We start from the raw sequence: 18189 nt of genomic DNA on the forward strand, positions 1-18189 counted from the left end.
AGAGTAATACTTCCCATTAGAGTTATATACAGCAGTGTCACTCATAGAATTTTTTCTAGTAAACATGTTTTTTCCTAGTCCCAGCTATTGCACACCCATTTTACTATGCAAAAGTGTCCAGAGGAAAAACATTTTTTTTATATAATAAACTGATTTTAGAGAACTTTCAAATGCTCAGTTTATATTTGATTGTTTTGTTAAGACTTGTGCTTTTGATTGTTTTATGGCCAAATGCTTGGATGAAAGTGTAATTCATGCTGTATGTTATGTAACCACGTTGTTAACTGCAAGTTAAATACTGCTGCAAGAGTTAAAAGTAATGATTTACAAACCTGATTCCTAAAAAGTTGGGACACTGTACAAATTGTGAGTAAAAATGGAATGGAATAATTTACAAATGTCGTAAAGTTATTTTTTATTCACAATAGAATATAGACAACATATGAAATGTTGAAAGTGAGACATTTTGAAATGTCTAGTCAAATATTGGCTCATTTTGGATTTCATGAGAGCTACACATTCCAAAAAAGTTGGGACAGGTAGCAATAAGAGGCCGGAAAAGTTATATGTACATTTAAGGAACAGCTGGAAGACCAATTTGCATCTTATTAGGTCAATTGGTAACATGATTGGGTACAAAAAGAGCCTCTCAGAGTGGCAGTGTCTCTCATAAGTCAAGATGGGCAGAGGATCACCAATTCCTCCAATGCTGCAGTAAAAAATAGTTGAGCAATATCAGAAAGGATATATATATAAAGGATAAGAAAAAAATGCAAAGAGTTTGAAGTTATAATCATGTACAGCACATAATATCATCCAAAGTTTCAGAGAATCTGGAACAATTTATTTGCATAAGGGTCAAGGCCGGAAAAAACATACTGGATGCCCGTGATCTTCGGGCCCTTAGACGGCACTGCATCACATACATGAATGCTACTGTAATGGAAATCACAACATGGGCTCATGAATACTTCCAGAAAACATTGTCAGTGAACACAATCCACCGTGCCATTCGCGGTTGCCAGCTAAAGCTCTATAGCTCAAAAAAGAAGCCATATCTAAAAATGATCCAGAAGCGCAAGCATTTTCTCTGGGCAAAGGCAAATTTAAAATGGACTGTGGCAAAGTGGAAAACTGTTTTGTGGTAAGACCGAGCGGCAACCTCCCGCTCTGTCATGAAGGCAACAAGGAAGTGACTAAAACTGTAATTCATCGAGTGGCCGCTTGAGGCTGGCTGCAAAAGGGACTCATGTTAAAATGTTAAAATGCCCAACTTTACAGCAGAAAAAAACATGTTTACAGACTGGTGCAAAAATGAGTTTATAAGAGGTCTATATAGATAATTTTGCCCTTCATGACAACAGTCCCCAGATGTTTGCAGACTGTTATAAAAAGAAGAGGGGGTGCCACACAGTGGTAAACATGGCCTTGTCCCAACTTTTTTGAGATGTGTTGATGCCATGAAATTTTAAATCAACTTATTTTTCCCTTAAAATAATACATTCTCTCATTTTAAACATTTGATGTCATATATGTTGTATTCTGAATAAAATACTGAAATTTGAAACTTCCACATCATTGCAATCTGTTTTTATTCACAATTTGTACAGTATACCAACTTTTTTGGAATCAGGTTTGTAGTTTAAATCATTTGTATCATTATTTCTCTAAAGATAAGTTCGAAATGAGAAGCAAGGAAAGTTGTCAGAAATTTTTTTACATTTAAAACAATCTTTCAATATGTCTAGGAAGGATTACTTCTACAGCATACTATAAGGGAAACATTTGAACTATGTCAACCAGTGACAATAACACATGATATCACATTAGTGTAAAATATTTACAATATAATAAACAACTGAATTATTATTTTCTGCTCATCAGACTCTGTACTCAGACTCAATACTTCCTCTAGGAACATTTATAGGAACATTTTCTTCACAACTAAAGCAGTTTGTGGCTATTCAAGCTTTCAAAGCTTTGTTTTTAAGTCAAACAAAGGTACTGAAACTGGTTTTAATACTAGTGTAGAAAAGTTGTAGCCTGATTCAGTTTAAATATGTACAGTACACTGGCTGGGAGGACCAGCCCTTCCCATGATGCCATGCGGTACCACTCAGGCATCTATACCCGTGCTGACAAGCAGTTCATAGCCAGGGTCATGACCTCTGCGGCAAAGGACCAAACACGCACACAGCAGCCCAAGCATCTGTGAAGAGAATAGGAAACAATGGTCAAAACATATTACACTGAGAATATTTAAAAATATTGTGCATTATCTGTTAACATCAGAAAGGTTATATAGTTCAAATCATTTATCAACAACAGCAGGAGCTCACTTTTTAATGCTGTTTAAAGTGTATTTATGTTGCATATATTTTCTGATGAAGGACCACAAAGAGCAAAGATTCTCCCTGGTTTTCGCAGTGCTTTGTGGGATTTTTTTAGGGAGCAAACACTCCAGTGCACTGGAAGGATTTTGTGATTGTGACAAAGCCTGAGTGAGACACACCCTCTATATTCTATACCGCCTCCTTAGAAATAATTACTTACATTTTTATTAATTATATTTTTTGTTTGCAGTATTTTATTTATTTATTTACATATCTGGTTTCAAGAATTCAGAAAGAGAAACGTGTAAAAATGAAGTGGGAACTCTGGATAAAGAAATATAAGCGATTTTTGACAAGACATTAATATCTATTTATTGTAATATTACATTTTATGTGTATCTTTATTACACAGTATCTTTATAACTTAAAACTCTTTTGTTGTATCTCCCCTAATCTTATTCACATAATTAAAAACATTATTAAAAATGAAAACGTATAATTGGTTTTCTTCTGGTTCTGGTGTTCTTTACATTAGTGATAAAACAATAATAATAACTTTATGTTAGAAATAACTTTTTCCAGCAACCTTGCTCCAATATAAATACTACTGCAATATGTACTAATGTACTAATGTTAAGCAACTCACTTTAAAATAATAAATTGATATGATCCATTTAATGACTGTAGAAAGGTTAAAGTTTGTTTGTTTCATTGTTTTTGTAAAGAGATGTCATATACAATCTTACATTTATTTTTCAGTTGCACTTATGCAAAAGTATTTTTGACTATTTTTGGATATATTGTTTCTTTTTTATCTGTTTTACAATAGGATCTTGTTTATGGAATGTGATACTGGTTTATTGTAGATTCACATTATAATCAAATTTCTTAACTAATCATATACACAAAGCAAAATACATGCTGTCTGTACCAAATGGTAAACTGTTTTCTACTGATTTAATTACCCTTCATGATTCTTTAATCTATGAACAGAACAATCATAAAGCTCAGACAATTCTGCTGTTCATAAAGGCAATTGATGTATTAGATCTAAGACTGATTTTTGACATATATGTGAGACTGATTTTTGATATAAGATTAAAAGTTTTGACTTTATTGTTTTTATAGATTTATATGTTTTTATGACTCTATATTCCTGTCTTGTCAATTATGACTCTATATTCCTGTGTTGTCAATAAAATAAAATAAATTAATTTAAAAAACAGAGCCACACACTGAGATACAGTGTGTAATAGCGCCATCTTGTGTTGAAAATCTGTGAACGAACTTGTAATTAGACGAGTGGTGCTCACTACAGATCTAAATGGGTGGTCCTCTGCAGACCTAATGGGTTGATTAATCTAGTTATGTTTAGGAATAGGATAATGGTAAGAGTTGGATCTTCAAGCACCACCAATAACATCCAGAAAGGGGGAATGAATGTCAATCTCCATCCATGAGCTTGAGTAACCCCTCACTGCAGAACACAAGATCACAGGGGACGGGATTGGATTCATATCTAAGGGATGGAGATGGGTGGGTTTAGGGATCAGGGGGTGAAGACAGGTAAGTTTAGGGATATGTAAGGTGGGAGGAGTTGGATCTGGATCTTGTGTTCTGCAGTGAGGACCATCTCCCTGGCCCTGCAGTGAGCACTTTTTCTAATGAAATGAAACATAAAATGTTCAGAAGGGGGAAATTCAAATCTTTGTCTGGAATGCAACATGATATTTCCTAACATTCACTTTTGTCTGAGCATGTATATCAGACCGCTCTTCTTGTTTCAGTTCTGTTATTATGTTTTCTACTTTCCTGTCTCGCAAACCTTCGGGTCTCATAAAAAGCTGCAAGTGGTGGCATCTAGCGTTTCCGTTACCTGTGTGTTGCGAAGCTGAATATTTCATTTTGTAATGGACTAGTAATATCATAGAAACTTTAATTTAATATCCAGGTAAGATAAGAAAATAATTACATTTCAAATAAATTGTTCATGTCCAGGTTTTTCTTTATCTGTTGAGTAGCCAAGTAATGACTATGATTAGGCTATTTCAAAGTAAAAAAATGTATGTGCTATTGCTATTATATATTAGACTACACATATTAACTGTTAAAATCACATAGACCACTGCTTAAGTGACAAATGACCACTTCAGTTGAGAGTATGACCACAAATGACTTATTACCTGTATGGCAGCGAACGTTAATGCTGCCAGTATGACGTACAGCATAATGTCCTTGAGTTTCTTTACTACAAGAACTTCACAGCCCTGTAACAAGAAGTTCAGTTAGTCTATCATTTAATAGTTTTGGACTGCAGGTCTGTCGAAAGTGTGTGAGGGTGTTACCTCTGGGTAGAGGTCTTCTGGTCGCATTAACGTCCCAGTGCAGTTCCTGATGCTGGGCTTGCAGCAGCTCACCGGAACGCTGTTGTTTTTGGACTCATTAAACCAGTCAGTGTTCATCCAATCAGAGTAGTTATGAATGCCACAACAGTGGAGCTAAAAGTGAAAGATTGTAAGCAGAGAAGTTTAGAGAAATGGAAAAAGGGGAGATAAAAAAGACAAAGGAACTGATGGTCTTACCTGTCTCTGGACATAGTCGATGGCCCTGCTGGGAGCATCTGTGTTGGTGCCTTTATATTCATTATATACTTTTTGAATAGAGTGATTCACTACAGCCTCGACCTTTCAGAGAAAAAGAAAGACGTGGTTTTATCAATGACACTTTCAAACTACTTACATGCACATGTAGGCTACATGTTATTTAATTATTTCCAACCTTGGCTCTGTAAATATAGCCTAGCACCACTACAACCACCTCTGTGGCAAACACCAGTAGCAGCACTGCTGAGAACTGCAGAAAAATTAGACAAGAACAATCAGAAAATATTCTGAATAAAAAAATCATCAGAGCTATGTATGTGTAAATTGGGGGCATTAGACTCTAGTTTACCGTGACCAGGCCACAGCGGCTTTCTCGAACGGTGGCACAGCATCCAATGAAACCAATGACAAAAAGAAGCGTGCCCACAGCAATTATCACCATGGCAGGGATGAAAGTGTAGATATCCTCAAAAAAATGATCATAATCATCATATGTGATGAAAACGTAGGCCCCAATGTAGCACAGTATACCAGCGGCAGCCTGGAAAGAGTACAACAGAATATTGTTAGTTTTTGTGAAATTACAAAAGCACTTTACTCCCATTGGCCTTATAACATATTATTATTATTATCTATCAACATGGAATCTTTTATAAACATCCTTTTGTATTTTTTATGATTGTAATTTTATTCAATATAACAAATCAGATATAATTTAAAGCAGGTTTATTCCTCATTCGTACAAAATTTAAACGTGGAATAAGTTCGATTTGAAAATGTATTTCATTGACGTTCTTTCCAAGTATTTCTTTAGAGTTTAATTAACATTGTCAAAATTAAAAGCTGTGTATTACGATATTAACATAGTGCTTTAGGCCATGTATTGACAAACATTATCATTTTACTATTCATAATTATTTAGGAATGATGGTTGTAAAAATAATATACTTCCAGTTTCAATATACATACTTATATATATAATTAACGTGTGATGACAGCTAATATCTTAATGTTGTTGGAGGCAATAGCTTTACATTTTTTTAATGAATCAAACAAAATTTCAGAACAAAAATCAAAAGTGTTATCCCTGCTCTATTAAAAAAAAAAAAAAGAAAAAAAAATCAACGTTAGCCTATTGGAAAGTCTAGTCTTGATTTCCTTTCTTTCTATTATAATTCTTAATTTATGAATAGATTTGATTATATATGGATCTTATATTACATGTAGGCTAAGTCTATGCAAAGCTAAAAACAGCGTTTTCTTTAGGCCTATATCATTTGTGCAGTCTGTGTGATTTGACATTCGCTGCATCGCATGCTTTAACCAAATAGCTATTGCTCAGGCGTGATAAATGGTTACAAAAAATAGACAAAACCGAGGTGCAATGATGCGCTTGGATTCATTCAGTGATGCAATCAGTCAAAATAATAATAGATTTCTGACTATTAAAAGCATGTCGATTATACGTGTAAAAACAATGCTCTTTCGCTGTAGCTCGTGTATCCCTGCAGAGCTATGCCATAATGCCGCTAACCACTGCACCCATCCCAGCTTTTATACTGTAGGCAACTTACCCAAAAAATCAAATTGAGGAAGACTAAGACCGTCTTCGAAGAAATAACACCACACTGTCCCATGATCACGGCGAGGCTAGGCTATATATTTTAATCCACAGAGAGGAATTCACGTTAATAGCAGATGCATATCGTGCGATTGTCTGGCTCCGCTAGTCAACAGAGCATCCAACTGGACAACGCCAGTCACGTGTCCCACTGACCTCAATAACGCGAACTGCGCTGTTTGTTTTCTGAACGACAGGACAGCCCAATGTCTGTTTTAGACATCATCGTCTACTGGTCTTCAGAAGCTGCACCAGTAACCTATGTGTTCCTTCAAACCTGATCCAATTTGAAAATTATTAGACATACATGAAATAATGAACAGTGATTCTAAAGACCAAGGAAAATAGTCTATAGAGGCAGACTTTGTAAAACCATCTTAACAATTTCTACCCTCTTATGCAAAATAAATAGTTATGGGATAATGATGTACCAGTCACTGAAATTATATTTTTTTGAGTCACATTTGAGTCATAGGCTATAAATAAAAATCCAGTTTCAAGATAAAAACTGTGTCAAATTTATAGCGTTGGCTATTTGATGCTGAAGAGAAAGACAGAACTTCTTATTATGAATAAATAAATAATCCAGGCTGCTTACATAACATAACCTCTCCTCAGTTCAAAGGTCAAAGAGAACTAGATAAAATTAATTGTTGTTATTTATAGGTTATAAAGGAAAGACAAGTATTCCTATTTAGAATGATGTTTTGTGTTGACTAAATGGAGAACAGGACCAGGTCAAAGAAAGCTGTTGTCACTTTTATTGTCTCAGCTAATGTAATTAATGTGTATATAACCAGTATTTGGTGTTTGATATTTATGTGCTACTCTTTGCACACCAGGTTTGTGCAAGAATTATATTCAGTTCTAGAGCAAACAATATATCATTTATTTTTATTTTTACCTTGACTTATTCAAAGTCTTTCTGTATCCTTTATTTTAGTTCTTGGAAATTTATGTTTTAATGATTTGTCAATGTAACTGTCGTAACTTCGAGATTTGTTTGAAATTAATGTTAAATGATCTTGCGCCCAGATGAGTGAGTTGCTAAGGTTTGTCTTAGATTTGCATAGTCTGTTGTTGCTGTTCTGTGTTGTTTGTAAAAATGTAAATTTGCTCAAAACAGCATTTTTCCTTACTTGTGCAGACTTCTTTTATGTTGCTGTTATGTTGGGTTTACTTTTTAGTTAATGTTGTTTTATTTTTTGAATTGTTGTTTTGAATTTCCTTCTGATGTTTTCTTATGAAAATATTATAGCCTATTAAGTTTCCAGTTTTCATAAAACACTTATGGGCATCATCTGAAAGCTAATTCTATGAAATCCTATCAATCATTGAAAGCACCAAGAGTAATTCACTACATTTCAAAATCCTAAATACTCACTCACCTGCTATTGGGTTAAACAATATACTTTCACTGAGTGTAGAAATTTAGATAAAAAAGTATGACACTTTTAACATTGTAGTTGCATGCAGGAGCAACTGACTTCACTATTTGGTTTTTATTTCATACAAATTATTGAAAAAAATAATACAATTCTGGACATCTTCTAAAAATAAATATACAAGTATAACTTGTTGCATTTCTTGTGACATGGAGGTGGTTAATAGGTTTAGTTAAGAAACAAATACAGCTGATGAAAGAGCAATTACACATCCATGAGAATTAAACACTTCGGAGATCTCAGGCGATGGCAGTCATCATTTTTTGTTGTCTTGGATGTAACTGCCTAATATCTTCATCAATATTGCAGTCTCCTAAAACGACCAAAAACAGTTCACATAAATCCATTGTCGATTATATATATTCATTCACTGATTATGTTATATATGTTAGATTGTATATATATATATATATATATATATATATATATATATATATATATATATATATATATATATATATATAGGCTATATATATATATGTATATAATTACATTTTTAAGCAAAACTAATAAATTATTCAAATCACATTTTAAGAGAATTATTTACACCAGAAGAATATTCTCCCTAATATTCATGTCAGACCAGAAACTACTTTAAAAAAAAAATTTAAAAAAAAAATAACCATGCAGACTCGGTTCTTACCGGAACTTTAGGGCGGATCTCCTGAGAGTCGAGGTGTGTCTGAAGCGCGATCCTCAGTATCTCTTGGTAGAGGTCTGCGGGCTCGACCTGCTGGGGATTCAGTGCAGCCTCGATTGCTTTCATCGTGGAGTCATCCTCGGTCGGCAACTGTTCGCTGTCCACGACACTTTTCTTCCCCATAAAATGACCTTAAGTGCCAAATCACATTTCTGTTCTAGGTATAAGTCAAGTTATATGTAGCACAATAATACGTCGTGTATGCGTCTCACCTGTTGCCCATAAATTTCCTCTCGGATTAACTTTGATCTTTGCAACTTTGTTCCTTAGTTCAGTCAAGTCAAGGCTCACTGAGGACGCTACTGAAATGTAAAAAGAGAACAGCACAAGGTATGTGAGGAATCCACAGTGACAAAAACTCGCTACACTCAAGCTGGACATTTTTAAACGGTTGGTGGATCTCTTTCTCTCTCTATCTCTCTGAACGCACGAACATCTATTACGACTGGAGGCGTCTGATGCTGGTTTTATATGGCGCGGATGGGAGGGCTGGATGGGTGTCCTGTAGTAATGACTTATTGCGTTTCATTCAGGTCCAGCGAGCAGTACAGTCATGTGCGACGTTGTCGATCAATGCAAATGAGGCACGTGTTGGGAATATGAGGCGACCTATGGAAAAGTTATCACTTGACAACATTTTGCGGAGTCAAATTTTCCTGAACTGCAGCACTCAGTTCAGCACCATGGACAACAATCACTTCACACGCTGCTATAGCGGAGGAAACGCTGGGACGTTTGGCTTTCGAAAGCTTCAACAATGTCATACTGAAAAAAAAATATCTTCATCCAGCCTTTAAGTTTTTCATTATTTTATTATAATTCATATATTTTTCATCATAAGTACTGTTTTTTGGTTGCATTTATGTGATACTTCCAATACAAATTCAACACATTGCTTTTAGTTTTTTATAGATGATCTGTTCTTTTTACATTATGGTCCCCACTGAAATAAAATGGAGTAAAAAATCTTTAATTCTGCATTTTTCCAAGAAAGTACAATGTAAATATGCATTTAAGTGCTGAGTAATATTAGTTAACGTCATGTTCTTAATATAGGGTTAGAATTAGGGTTTGGCTTAGTGTTAGTGTAATGCAATTATGCATAATTAATTGTTATTATCATAGTAAGTACATGTGACGTGTTACAAGGGCAACAAATAAAGTTTTACATTTATAATGGTATACATCGTACAATTACTTACAACTAACCATTAACCAAACCCCAGCCCCATTGAGTGCATGTTGTTAATTAATTTTAGTCATGTTGTTAATTAATATTAGTCACCTTAAAATAAAGTGTGACCAAAGGCTGAAATGGTGTTTTCTTGTAGATCATTCACTAATGTTTTTATTATTAATATTATTGTTATTATTATTTAGAGAGAAAAATCATTGTTTACAGTGCATTGATTTGTTTGGTAAATGCAAAAAGTCCAGGTTCAAAGGTCATGTTTTATGAGTCAAATCACACAATATGGTAAATTGCCAGCACTTGCCAGATATGACATTATGAAATAGACTCTAATGTCTTATAAAAAAAACAAATACTTTTAATCATATTATGCTTTGCATTCTTTATTGTTCATTTAGAATCAGTGGCATGTCTTACTCTCAGAATAATTATTGTTTAAACATTACACAAGGAAATCAACTTTGAGAAAAGAAAGATTTGTATCAGCTTGTCCTCATCTTGTTTTTCTCCTCTCTAGGGGGCGGGGCTGGTGTTTCCTCCACAGTTTCCAGGTGGGGCAGGAGGGGGTGAGGACATGGAGTGAGTTTACGAAGGGCTGAAGGTGAAAATGCAATCCATTACCACTAGTGACACCTCTTTTCCCTGTGGCCCAACATCCTGAGGCCCTAATGGTGTGACTGCAGTGAACAAGCATTCAACTCAGCTCTGCAGTCTGAAACAAATGGGCCAGTGACTCAGAAGAGACACGGCATGCCATAAAACTCAGATGTGTGGAAGCAGATGATGGCTGATTAATGCTGAGAATTTAAAGGTGATAACCTTACCCTGCTTCACAACTTTCTTTATGATAACCCACATAAGATCTAAGCTGTAGTAAGTTAAGTGCAGAGAGAGTGTAAACCTCATCCCGACTCTCACCCCTGTCATTTACACAGCTTTTAAAGTGTGAAATCAGAATGTAGAATGATTCATGTTTTGTGACGCTGAATGTGATAAACACAATCTAATTATCACTTTTTTTTATAAGGTGCCAGAAAAATATGTATCTTGTGTTTTGACAGGATAAATTGATGCAACAGAGGCAGATCAAATCATTTTCAGAGAAATGCTTTTAGACAGCTATGTAAATAGTGAAAACATTTCATGAGAAAAATGTGAGACTATGAAAGGTTCTTGGCTGCGTTTCTCAAAAGCATCATAACTCTAAGTAGATCGTAAATACGAACGTATGTTCTTAGTATAACAGTCTGATTCCCAAAAGCATCGTAACTGAAGTGACACTTTAAATTCTTTGCAGAGTGCTCTTGAGTAATCGTAAAGACCGAAGTGCATCGTAAGAAGAAAGAGTTATGAGGTCACCTGCAGGAAAACCGGCAGATTGCACCTTTAACTTTATTCAAGTGCATATAAGGTTTTGATTGTACTTCTCTATTTACTATTTAAAAATGAAATAATTAAAAAGAAAAAGAAAAATATATGTAAATATGTAGTACAAATATTTGTTCTATACTATCACCCTTGATATATACACTTTATAAATGAATAATAGGCTATCTAAACTGACATGTTTATGTTTGAAAATAACCATCAACCATTAGTCTTAGATTAACTGAATTCTTATAGTATTTCATAGGGTTTTAGGCCTTGGGTGGTTCAACAAACACATGGCCATCCAAAACTTTGAATCAACATGGTTTTATTGATTTGAGTCAATGAGCTGCTGTAGAAAATTGTTGTTCCTCTTATTGGCCTCTTTGAGACATTGTCTCCAGCTGCACTGACTACAACCAAAGACATTCCCAAACTGCTGAGGTGTTGTGGCTGCGGTCTGGACAACTGAAGATGGAAGCTGAGACGGTTGTTTGGAGGACTAGGAGATGGTTGGTGCTGGGAGATGGCAGGAGAAATTGATAGCTCCTCTGAGCATGCAGGACCTGACTCAGGCTCAGGTTGAGGCATCCCTACTCCTCCATGGAGGTCAATACCACCACAATTGCAATCTGAAGTATTGGCAAGGCCTTTTCTTCCTCTGCTGTGAGAAGGGGAGAGTCATAGGTCCAACCACCTGTTTTTTTTTTTTTAATTGCCATCCTCTGCAGTGTCCTTCCCTTTTCCAGGCTTGCAAAGTCCTGCCACTTCTTCCAGACCTCCTTCCCTGATTTCTTAACCCTGGTTGTAGTTAATTTTGTAGCAAAGTCCTCCCATATGTTTTGTTTTTTGTTATTTGTTTGGTGTCCTTTAAAGTAAAATTACATCTTTGTTTCACTCTACCTCCTCCTTAAGAACATAAATGTAATGTTTTTGAAAGGTATGTTATTTCTAATCCACATCAGGTGACGACTATTCGGTTCAACGATGCAATTCTATAAGCTAACATTTCAGCACTTGACAAATGGACAGCGACTCTTTAGTAGCACGTAGAACGTGTTCTTGCACGTTCATGTTACTGTACGTGCATTTTTGGCAAACGCAAGTGGAATTGCGGTGAGCGTTCGTAACATTGCATGTAGAGAGTACTCTTAAGAGCAAAGATCCATCATTATTGGGAAACCCGGCCCTGATCTACAAAGTAGAAAGACATCACACAATACACTTGTCACTTCAGAAAGCTGCATCAATTAAAAGTAATCGATAACTCAACCTTTTAAGAGAGGAACTGCTTTTATCACATCATTCATCTTGTATTAGTTCAGTACACTGGAATAATAGCCTTTAAAGAGGCTAGCATGGTGGTTCAAGGGTAGCACTGTCACCTCACAGTCCTGGATAATCCAGGAGGTCTTTCTGTGTAACCTGCATGTTGTTTTGCAATCACAGTACATAATTTATACATTTAAAATAAATTAATAATGATATTGAATTAAATAATGGGCTATGCTTTTGACAATATCATACTTATCAGAATGATGAATTGTTGTTTCTACAGGGAAGTCATATTTTTTATGCAGTCACCATTTAGAAATGTGCCTTGTGCTACCATTGACTTTAAAAAGCGTGTCTTCTGCTTTATGATTTAATTGTCACTAGGTGGGTCTATCAACCCATTCAACATGAAATATAAGCAAACCAGCTTCTACACTGGATTGCCCTTTGTGAGATTTATGATTTATATAGATAATGACATTCCCCAGTGAAGCAGTAGTTGTACTTCACACTTTATTTATTTATAGATTTTTAATTGTGCTGACATTTTCTCACCTTTTTATTGTGATAATATGGTGGTATAAACTTAAGGGGGGGGTGAAATGCTTGTTTTCACTCAATATCCTGTTAATCTTGAGTACCTATAGAGTAGTACTGCATCCTTCATAACTCCAAAAAGTCTTTAGTTTTATTATATTCATAAGAGAAAGATAGTCTGTACTGATTTTTCCCGGAAAAACACGACCGACTGGAGGCGTGACGTGTGGGCGGAGCTAAAGAATCACGAGCGCCAGTAGGCTTTTGCGTTGAGAGCGTTTGGAAGCTGTGACATTACCTTGAGGAAAAAACCATCATCCAAAACGCACTAACAAGGAGGCAGAGATATTTGAAGCAGTTTTACTCACCGCCTGCGGTTCCAACACACGATCGTGACCCTTTTTCGTTGGGATTGCATCATCCTTAAGAAATAAACGATACACAAATCCGTCGTCAAACTGGGCCTTGTTTGTAAAACAAGCATCTTCGAAATGCAGGGACAAACAAAAACACTTGCACAACTCCGTTGATGCTCTGCAAAAATAAACTCCATCCACTGGTCCCTTAATGCTGTTTTTTCTTTGGTAATCTGTGCAGGGTTGTCTTGCCCTGGCAACCAAAAACACACTCCTTTTGTGACATTTCGCGATGCTCTCACTCTGATCAGTGAATGCCTGTTGTGCTCTCAGTGCTCTGCTATACGGGAGCGCGCGCTCTTCCGGCAGAAGTGCCTTAGGAGCCATATAAGAAAATTCCGCTCCATCTAACGTCACACAGAGCCATACTCGAAAAAAACTTTCCGAAACTTGTGACAAACCGGAAGGAGTATTTTTGGAACAGAAATACTCCTTCAAACGTGCAACTTAATTTTTGATACTTTGTCCATGTTTAGCATGGGAATCCAACTCTTTAACAGTGTAAAAAACTCAGTATGCATGAAATAGCATTTCACCCCCCCCCCTTTAAGCAAAAATAGAAATTAAAGGAGGAGTCCAAAAATATAAATTAATTTTATTAACAAATCAAAACAAAAAGTGTTGCTGTGATTTCATAAGTAATCAGTGTTGATTTGTATTTATTATTTTATGTGATGAATCCTTTTACTACTTATCATGGTTGCATAAATGCTGATGCTGTTTATTAGTGTTTCACACATTACATATGGTTAATAGAAAGTGTCTTCACAGCTTGTCCATGCTGAAATATGAGGGCAAGTCATTGATGGAAAAGTCACTTGAAATCAGTATCTGTCTATCTATACCATGCAAATCATATGCCACCTGTGCAAATGTAACATACCTCTTCTGTTTAATGTTTTAAAATGTTCTTAAGCCTCATTTCAAAATTGAATGTTTTTAACAGTGCCCCAAAATGGAGGCACACACTCATTTATCTTTCTTATTCAGAAAAAATAATTCAATTTTTAGACATTTAGACATAATAGTGTTACTACTTACTACTCAGTGTAACAAGAAAAAAAATTGTTGTAAGGGCTTTTATGCAATAAGAATGACAACAGTCTTCATGCTTGTTTGAATTTTTGAATGAGGAAAATTCAAAAAGCAATTCATTACAGTATTTCCATCTCTATCACTCTGTGCTCAGCCTGACAATGCTGAGTAAATATTGCCATACTCAAAATATTTATATTTATTATCATGAAAGGCTGTTCTAATTTCCTGTAGGGATGTTATACTATGAAGGAAATTATGACTGTCAAGTACAAACAATTTGGTTAGACTGACTCAGTATACTATGAGTAGGTAATTAGACTTAGTAAATAGTAGTGAGTAATCTCTGGAACCACAGGTCCTGGCAAGTTATTTTTTATTTTTTAATATCTGTCATTATTCACTGGTGACTGAAAGTTATTGGTTACTTTATTGTCTGTACAAAGATACTGTCGTCAGTTTTAGTTTCACAACAACATCAACTGATCTAACAAGAACACTGCCTATACTGTATAGGTTTACTCTTAAGAAATACCTTGATGCACATTTGACAAATATTTATCACTTTAATTACTTGGCTGGTTCCCATGACCATATGGGTACATCTTAGAGGCCCGTTAATCTTATCAAAATAATATTTGACACTCCATATGTTATGCTAATAGATAACAGCTAAGGAGGAACATGATGGTTCACACAATAGTCAGTGTGTAATGGTTAAATGAACCATTAGTCATTGCTGTTGCATGGTCCCAAAAGAAGATCAACTTTTGATAAAAACAAGTAAAAAGTACACACTTTGCTTTTTTTATACCCCTTCTGAATAATCCAGACTTCAAAGAAATATGAGGACATGCTAGCTGCTCCTGAGGACTGAATCATGACTGAGGTTGACCTCATGCAAGAAGAACTTTGATTCTTTTTTAATATGAAGACTTGGTGAAACATATCAGTTTGTGTATTGTTTATGTACAGCTGACTGCAGAATATGCAGATGGATCTATTACCCACACCCAGATGAGTTTTAGTAGGAGTTTCCACCTCACACCATGGAGAATGCACACCTCTATTGCACTGTTTGCATCTTTTGCCACATCATTAAACCCTTTGACAACACACACCTGCTCTGGGGCATTGTGACTCATATTCAGCCAGACAGAAGGACAACTTTGACTGAGTCATTCGCTGATTGTGTCATTCTCTGAATGTCACTTGATGGGATATTGCTGGTCAGTTATTAATGGCAAGGAAGCACATTATAGCTCAAGCACCATGTTTTGATGTTCTGGCTAATAAATGAATAGAGTGATTATATTTATTTACAACCACTGTAAAGAAGTCACACAATGATGCACAAATCACAAATTGCTTATATCTATATGAAGAAAAAAAAATAATTAACAGAATCAAATGTGATGACCCTCATTTTATTTCTTTACATTTTAAATAACCCCCTCACACAAATGAACATTTGGCATGTTAAATTCATGAGATCAAATATGCATTTCACTCTCAGGAAAAATGATTTTTCTCTGTGTGGATGTAGCCTGCTGATGTGTTATATGTTCAAATGTTTTGACGGTAGAAATACAACAACGGAGGCTGATTTAAGAAGTGCGTGTTGGTTGTACTGATTCTGTATCGATTATGTATGTGATAATGTACAGCCAGCAGGGCTAAATAAACAATGAATACTCAACCTGAGTGTGTTTTTTGTGTGTGTGTGTGTGTGTGTGTGTGTGTGTGTTTTTTTTTAGGATAATGACCTCCTGACTGTACATTATCCTGCTTATTACATAGCTACATGAAATATTAAAATTATTGCTATCGTAAGTTGAATTATAATTTTCCCTGTATATTGTGTAAAAAAAAAGTCTATATAAAACAGATAGTCCTTTTCTATATAACCAAGAAAGATGGAGCCAGTTGCATTTGTATACAAAATGAAAGTGGGCCCTATAGAGCTGGATACAGCTGCAATTTGTATTGCTGGTGTCGCTATTTCTATTTTATATTGCTAATTGAGAATATACAGTAGGCTACAATTAAAAGCCTCAGACCGGCATAATGTTCTAAATTATTAAACACTGACCAAAGAACCTTTGATCCAACCTGTAATCTTTCAAAGAAGCTTTATCATATAATTAGCCAGTCGTGATATCATTCAAGAATGTTTAGCCTTTTCTCTTGTTGAGATGCACAGCGTGAAGGCTGCGAGATTGCTATCTGAATGTCAGAGCAACACACAGTTCACACATGGTCTGCAGTGCCAGATTATAGCCTAGCAGTGACAGTTTCCACAGTGATGGCATAGACACACTGGCTGCCTCCAACTTTTTGTGGAAAAGAGATAAAAGTTGTTAAAATGCCAGCGCTATTGTGACATTTCAGAAGCTTCGGGTGCTTCTAATACAATTCCCTATTTAGTGGAAAAATTACATCCCGCAAGTCATCATGATTATCACTATGAAAACGATGACAGTATAATAGGCTAGCATATGGGTTTCCTCGAATATTTCAACCTGACATTTTAAATGACGTTTTAAAAGCACATTGTTTACATATTCAAACAGAACCACAGAACACATCCTTCTCATTCTGAATTTAAATTTGAATTAATGAGTTTGCCCATTCATACTCAGTCTGGATCCATCCTGAACTAACCCTCCACTTTGTAGCTTATCCCATTAATGTACTTCATCATGATATGAGCTGGCAATTATGCATAAGTACATGCTAGGGTGCTATAATTAGGCTCCCTCACAGGCATTTGCAGAACCTCAGGCTAGAATATATATCCATTCATTTAACTAATTTATCACAATCAAAGGATATATCAATGTCTCATCACCAATATTTGAGATTATGTTAATGCATTCATTACTCTGCACACTCTTTTAAGATCCTGTCTAGGTTTTGGAATGTTTCATTTTGTATTCATAATGTTTTTTTCATATGTGTCAGTGTTTGCCCACACTGACAAAGAGACACTTAAAAGAAAGATTAATCATTTCTCTCTCTATCCTAAATATATATATATAGGTAGTTGATAAATAGGCAAACAAATCTTATTTTGTAAAAGACAATTTCCATATGTGCATATGCTTATGTAATGTGAAGTCTGATCTTTCAGAAAATATAAAGGGTCACTAACTTTGTCAAATCTTTCATTGTTTTTTTTTCTAAAGTCTTTACTGAACTGTACCACAAATCTCTATATAAAAAAATATATATAAATATCTTTAAAATATATAAATGGCATGAGAGAGAATTGTCTTCATTGTTAGATACTTATTTTCATTTTGTATTATTTATTTAATATTAAATTATAATTAACATAATTTTCCACATGACTTGTTGGACAATTTCAAGACAATTTTAAGATGGGTGATGATTATATCTCCCCTATTGCAATACTCAACTGTTTTTTTTTTTCTTAGATATTTTGAGATAATAACAAATCTGTGCTTCTTTTATGTGTCACACCATAGGACATTAGGACATTATGGCACACTAAAGGACAGAAATGGTGGTTATTCAAGTATTTATATTTAATTTTAAACATGTCAAATGAGAAATGAAAATTTAAGTTTAATACAAACAATATCAACATGTTTTTTTAAACAAAACAATTTTTTCATCAACAAAATTCAGTCTCTTAGTC

At 35.0% G+C, this 18189-nt stretch overlaps 2 protein-coding genes across 2 annotated transcripts; both read right to left on the reverse strand.

The window, feature by feature from the left end:
* Positions 1 to 1573: 1573 nt before the first annotated feature.
* Positions 1574 to 6790, reverse strand: LOC113105922 (tetraspanin-3). The gene is made up of 7 exons (XM_026267305.1): positions 6511 to 6790; positions 5286 to 5477; positions 5112 to 5186; positions 4916 to 5017; positions 4679 to 4831; positions 4517 to 4600; positions 1574 to 2209 (listed from the first exon to the last, which is right to left on the reverse strand). The coding sequence occupies exons 1-7, from the start codon at positions 6571 to 6573 to the stop codon at positions 2117 to 2119; spliced, it is 762 nt and encodes a 253-aa protein (XP_026123090.1). The 5' UTR covers positions 6574 to 6790; the 3' UTR covers positions 1574 to 2116.
* Positions 6791 to 8084: 1294 nt separating this feature from the next.
* On the reverse strand, positions 8085 to 9122 carry nmbb (neuromedin Bb). Its single transcript, XM_026266349.1, has 3 exons — positions 8915 to 9122; positions 8646 to 8833; positions 8085 to 8315 (listed from the first exon to the last, which is right to left on the reverse strand). Exons 1-3 carry the CDS (start codon positions 9081 to 9083, stop codon positions 8259 to 8261), a joined length of 414 nt encoding a protein of 137 aa, XP_026122134.1. The 5' UTR covers positions 9084 to 9122; the 3' UTR covers positions 8085 to 8258.
* Between the last annotated feature and the right edge of the window lie 9067 nt (positions 9123 to 18189).

This window comes from Carassius auratus, chromosome 7, assembly GCF_003368295.1.
Source record: "Carassius auratus strain Wakin chromosome 7, ASM336829v1, whole genome shotgun sequence".
NCBI classification, from domain to species: Eukaryota; Metazoa; Chordata; class Actinopteri; order Cypriniformes; family Cyprinidae; genus Carassius; species Carassius auratus.